Raw genomic sequence first — 6,455 nt, 5'->3', positions numbered from 1 at the left:
TTGAAAAATAGTAGACAATTAATACAAATAAACTTTAAATATAGAAATAAAATGTATACAAAATATTAGATAAATAAACTTCTAAATATAAAAATAAAATTTATACTAAATATTAGATAATGAGTTTACAAACTTATCAAAATAATAAATAATCCTCTAACATAAAGACTCTAGACAAGATAAATAACTAAACTTAGAGTTATATTCGTTTAAATTCAATCTACTGATAATACAAAATATTCAAAGCAAAGTAAATAACCCTACTCATACTCATCTAAATAATCATCCGAGTCATCAAGGTCGTCAGAATCATCGTCCCTTTGAGAACTCTGTGGTTGTCCTGGTTGCTGCAGAATAGGTGGGAGTTTTCTACCTGGGGCTGTGCTTTTCTGGGAGCTTGGCAAAGTAAAAGGAGGAGGTGGGAGAACACGTGATCCAGAACTACTAGGACCCATGGCCCTCACATACTCAGTCAAGCTACTCAATTGATGACTAATAACCTGATCCATCTGTGAGTTACTGGTGTTGATATCCTCATGCAAGGATTCAACAGTCTGTTGCCATTCTCTTTTCTCCCTCTGGTAGCGATCTTCAAGCTCTCTATATTTAGCGGCATGTTTTTCAACTTCCCTATTGAGTATTGCGATTTGTTCTCTAAGATCCAAAACATCAGTACTGGTGGTCGTGGTTGGCCCATCAACTCGAGGTCGCACCATGGAAGAGTCCCTTACCTCACCCATGCCATGTACCCTACCTCTTCGTTTTCTACCCGTTGTCTCAATCCATATGCTTTCCTCAGAGATAGGCGGTGGATCAGTTACACTAGCCTCTATAGCAGCCTGCCGCTCTTGCTCAGCCTGAAACATACGCTCTTGAAATATATCCTACAATGAGGAGAAATGATTGATAAACTACTAGAAGTATCAATAATGCAAAAATTAATGGGATATGTGAAAAAAATAAGTCCAACATTATAATGAAGGTAAGTTACCTTTGTCTTTCGGGAGTGTTCATCAATCCATTGAGTCCTATCCTCTTTGCAAGTGTGAGTGTGCTCAAAAAAATCATCCACACGTGATGGTCTTCCAAGTGAATAATTCTACATAATGTAACCGAATTATCAACAAATATGGGTGTACAATTGATATGTACTGAACTAAACCACTACACTTAGATAGAGCAGCTCATAAAAGCATGCTCATAAAAGATAGCTCATAAAAGCATAGTTTAGCAGAGGCAGAGGCAAAGCAATATTAATTAAAGAGAAACAAAATCAACAACATCATCATCATCAAAGGCAGAAGAAGCAACAACAACAAAATAATAATCTTCCAAGGAACTTATTTGATGTTAACTTCTCAGAGAAGAGAAAGGTTCCTAATGCATCAGATCCTCTTCACAATCGTTGATGACTTCAAGCCTTCATTTTCTTTGCATATTGTTATTCATGTTTGAGTTTTGTGGTTACAAAACCAATTAACATAGCAAATTATATTTTATAGAGTTCAGAGGTTCATTCTCTGTTAAATTGTGGACGCTAAGGAAGGTTAGTACTTCATTTTCTTTTATTGTTTTTTACAGGAACTCATAAAAGCATGCTCAAAAAAGTTCATGAAAATCATGACTATATCATCATTGATTATGATGATGATCAAAGGCACTCTAAACCACTCTTAATGAAAAAGAGAACCAACACAGAAGGTAACTGAAATCTAACTTCAATTGTTTTTATTTTATATTTTTTATTTCATTATTTAGCTCATATTTTGAAACAAAGCTGAAGAAATCCAAAAGTCAAAGCTTTGGTTTAGATCAAAAGAATAATAGTATAAACAAATATCAAATCAACTCTATAAATAATAGTATAAATTATGATGGCAACTGATAGTATAAAGTAAAAAAGAGGGTTCTATAAGCAACTTTCCAAGCGTAACCTCGCTTCTGGAAAGGTGGTGCCTCCTGCAGTGTGAAGGGAGGTACCTCAAGTCAATTTCCTGGCAGCTGTATTTCTTGCCTGTAATTGTCTATGGGCATCAGTGTCCCAACGTCTCATCAATTCACCAAGAACTTCTGGTGGGATCCAATATGGACGGGCACATTTTTTGCGAATAGCATGGAGCATACCTCGCAAACAGTGACGGACCTAGAAAATTTACGTTGAGGGGGCAAAAATAATACATATTACTATTAAAATATATATTAATTTAAATTTAAAAGATAAAAGTGCACATTAATTATTCGAATACAAAAAAAATCCAAAAATTATATTAGTCGCTAACTTTCTTCTCTTCAAATCTTAAAGGTACTTCTCTTCTTGTTTTCATATTTTGAAAATGTTGAATAATTGTTTCATTATCAACTTGATTGAATGTCTCTCTTTCTATATATGTAACCAAACAATCATTCAACCACTCATCTCTCATTCGATTATGAAGTTGACTCTTTATGATATTTATAGTTTTCTTTTGAAACATTTTTCCATTACTATTTCTAAAAATAAAAAAATATTTATTTTAAATTAGTAAATTAATCAATTCACTTTAGAAATTTATATGCAACATAATTACATATAATATAATAGAACGAAAGATAAATAAATAAATAATAAAGATCACTAAATTGAGAATAAAATAAAATATTTAAATTCATGAAGAGAATAGAAAAATAGATTAATACATAAACTATAATTGTTTGAATTAAAATTTGCAATTGAAAGTATCAAAAAGATAAACAATGAAATTGAAAGATACATAGAGTCATAGAGAGCTATATAAAATAAAATAAAGAATTGAAAATTTACCTTTTGATGAAGAGAAGATGACCACTAGACAAAGAATAGAAAAAAATGTTGAAAATATGAAACTAAGAAGAGGGTTTAAGAGAATAAATGAGTGACAGTTGAGATTTGAGAATGGAAGAAGACTAAATTTGATTAGGTTAACTAATAGTCAAAATAATAGAAAGATAAAATGAGTTTAAAACTTTTAATAATTGGGCTTAATTTATTTATAATGGGGTCATTTAAAATTTAAAATGGGGACATATTATATATGTTTATTTTTTTGTTTAAAAAAATAAAATGAGAGTGGGGGCAAGTGACCCTCCATTGCTAAGCCTAGGCCCGTGCCTACTCGCAAGCGCTTGGCAGCTCTAAACCTCCAAACTTGATAAATATCATCCTTTTCTATGTCAAGAATGTTAAAGCAATTCTATTTAAAAAAATAATATCTTGTTATTATATAACATACTATGATATATATATTTACACTCTACTCTATCCACTTTGTCCACCATATCTTTTCTAATCTTAATTTATCTAAAAATATTAGGTAGTAGTAGTCTGAATTACTGAAAAATCTTGCAAGTCAAGTAACCAAGAGATTCCAAAAAGTAAGACTCCTCAAATTCTTCTTGGGTAGTAGCTATAATAATTGGTGTTTCTAAAGTTTATATAGTATGATCATTACCCTTATAAATCAATATATATTTTATCCATGATGCAAGGACATACATGTTAACTAAAGCAGCCAGCAAGTATATATATAAATTAGATGGTATAGTATATAATATGGCATTGAAATTCTAAACAACAAGATCCGAGAAAAAAATATATCAGCAACAAATTAGCCCTTCATCACGTTGAAATTAAACAGATTATGGCATGTACTTTAGTAATTAATTAATGAGATTAGCATGTGCAATGAAAACAAGCAAGTCCTTAAAAACTCAGCCATATAATTTTTTGAGTTAATTACTGTAATATAGTAATTAAAACTTACCCTCCACTCTATCCACCATATTTTTCGAGTATCATCATCTGCCTCATCAAAACTCATCCAAGGCTTGTTGTAATTTTCCTTAAAAACGTGAGAAATACGCTTCAAACCAGGCTTAGGTGGGTGCCAACTACATCAAAAACCCAAAAAAATGATAAGGACAGATTACTTAGTAAAAATGAGACATGCAATTCATAAAATTTAAAGCAAATAGCAAACCATTTGGCACCATCATATCTAAGCTTGGGAGCACTTGTGCTGGAGTAACCAGTGGCGGTGGATATTCCTTCACCATGAGTATCTTGGGTACCATTAGATGTGGTTTGTCTTTTCCCACAAGATCCTACTCGACTGGGCGCTACAATAGCTGGATCACTCTACACACCATGTGAGGCAATGTTGGAAGGTTCATTGGCTTGTTGTATACAAGATCTTGGCACACCCGGAGTAGGCATCATGTGTATCTGAGGCTCCTGACGAGAGGGGGTAGTCGTAGCAATAGGTGGCGGTCTCCCATTGGTCGAAGCAGTCGTGCCTAATGATGACCCAACAAGAGTATATGGATCCGCATACAAGTCAAGGGAGTGACTGGTAGAAAGCCTAGGCCTCCCCTTTCGGCCTCGGCCTCGGCCATGGCCACGGCTGTGATCTCCGTCTCTGCCAACCATATCCTATACTGTATTCCAGCTTTCCAAATTTTTTGATGTGGGGATTGCTTCTCAATACTGTATTAAAAGGTAAAACAGAAAATTAAAAAAAAGCATTAGATGCCAAGCACTTTTTTCTAACACATACAGTTTCTACTACAAGATAGAGATGCCTGCGAACACTCAAAAAAATGCTCAATCAGATGCAAAAAACAAAAGGATAAAAGAATGTGGACAGTTTATATGAATGAGTAAACATGAACTGTACTTTTTGTAGCTTCATATGGACCATCAAGATGATATACATAATATATATTGATGATTCTGCCTGGATTTATCCATGTTAAACAAACAAACTAGGACCACAAATCTTCATAAGAAAACAATAACATCAAAAAAGGAAATACAACACATTGATAAAAGAAAGAAATAACAGCAGAATCAATACATGATTATGTGATGACCAATTCAATCCCAAAGCTACAATAACCACCAAAACCACAAACCAGCATCATCTTATGACTTAAATAGAGGGAGAAAATAAAAACCTAATTCCTCAAAAAGCCAAATTATATTAGCGTCATCTTCTACATGCACACATGATAAGCGGATAATTTATACGCTTTTTGACATTGTTTTTAGTATGTTTTTAGTAGAATCTAGTTACTTTTAGGGATGTTTTTATTAGTTTTTATGTTAAATTCACATTTCTGGACTTTACTATGAGTTTTTGTGTTTTTTCTGTGATTTCAGGTATTTTCTGGCTGAAATTGAGGGACTTGAGCAAAAATCAGATTCAGAGGTTGAAGAAGGACTGCTGATGCTGTTGGATTCTGACCTCCCTGCACTCAAATTGGATTTTCTGGAACTACAGAACTTAAAATGGCGCGCTTCTAATTGTGTTGGAAAGTAGACATCCAGAGCTTTCCAGAAATATATAATAGTCCATACTTTGGCCGAGTTTAGAGGACGTAAAAGGGCGTTGAACACCAGTTCTACACTGCTGTCTGGAGTTAAACGCCAGAAACACGTTACAAGCCAGAGTTGAACGCTAGAAATACGTTACAAACTGGCGTTCAACTCCAAAAATGACCTCTACACGTGTAACATTCAAGCTCAGCCCAAGCACACACCAAGTGGGCCCCGGAAGTGGATTTATGCATCAATTACTTACTTCTGTAAACCCTAGTAACTAGTTTAGTATAAATAGGACTTTTTACTATTGTATTAGACATCTTTTGATCATTTTGAGATCTCTAGACCTCTATGGGAGGCTGGCCACTCGGCCATGCTTACCCTATATTCACTTATGTATTTTTAACGGTAGAGTTTATACACTCCATAGATTAAGGTGTGGAGCTCTGCTGTTCCTCAAAGATTAATACAAAGTACTACTGTTTTTCTATTCAATTCAACTTATTCCGCTTCTAAGATATTCATTCGTACTTCAATATGAATGTGATGAACGTGACAATCATCATCATTCCCCCACGAACGCGTGCCTGATAACCACTTCCGTTCCACCTTAGATTGAATGAATATCTTTTGGATCTCTTAATCAGAATCTTCGTGGTATAAGCTAGATTGATGGCGGCATTCATGAGAGTCCGGAAAGTCTAAACCTTGTCTGTGGTATTCCGAGTAGGACTCTGGGATTGAATGACTATGACGAACTTCAAACTCGCGAGTGCTGGGCGTAGTGACAGACGCAAAAGGAGGGTGAATCCTATTCCAGTATGATCGAGAACCTCAAGATGATTAGCCGTGCTGTGACAGAGCATTTGGACCATTTTCACAAGAGGATAGGATGCAGCCATTGACCACGATGATGCCTCCAGACGATTAGCCTTGCAGTGACAGCGCATCGGACCATTTTCCAGAGAGGATTAAAAGTAGCCATTGACAATGGTGATGTCCTTACATAAAGCCAGCCATGGAAAGGAGTGGGACTGATTGGATGAAGACAGCAGGAAAGCAGAGGTTCAGAGGGACGAACGCATCTCCATACACTTATCTGAAATTCTCACCAATG

General features: G+C 34.9%; 1 protein-coding gene across 1 annotated transcript; it reads right to left on the bottom strand.

Annotated features, from left to right (window-relative positions):
• Positions 1-260: 260 nt before the first annotated feature.
• Positions 261-4,444, bottom strand: LOC148574590 (uncharacterized). The gene is made up of 5 exons (XM_088505919.1): positions 4,162-4,444; positions 3,996-4,062; positions 3,780-3,906; positions 992-1,099; positions 261-884 (listed from the first exon to the last, which is right to left on the bottom strand). The coding sequence occupies exons 1-5, from the start codon at positions 4,442-4,444 to the stop codon at positions 261-263; spliced, it is 1,209 nt and encodes a 402-aa protein (XP_088362045.1).
• Positions 4,445-6,455: the final 2,011 nt, after the last annotated feature.

This window comes from Arachis ipaensis, chromosome B2 (genome assembly GCF_059453495.1).
Source record: "Arachis ipaensis isolate K30076 ecotype BB chromosome B2, ASM5945349v1, whole genome shotgun sequence".
Lineage (NCBI taxonomy): Eukaryota > Viridiplantae > Streptophyta > Magnoliopsida > Fabales > Fabaceae > Arachis > Arachis ipaensis.
This window is presented reverse-complemented; position numbering and strand designations above follow the sequence as displayed.

Excerpts from the sequence above, each read along its gene's own strand:
- LOC148574590 (XM_088505919.1), bottom strand. The coding sequence starts at position 4,444 with ATGGTTGGCAGAGACGGAGATCACAGCCGTGGCCATGGCCGAGGCCGA. Across the intron at positions 4,063-4,161 it reads TTCCAACATTGCCTCACATG|GAATATCCACCGCCACTGGT; the intron begins GTGTGTAGAGTG and ends CTCATGGTGAAG. Across the intron at positions 1,100-3,779 it reads TATGGTGGATAGAGTGGAGG|AATTATTCACTTGGAAGACC; the intron begins GTAAGTTTTAAT and ends TACATTATGTAG.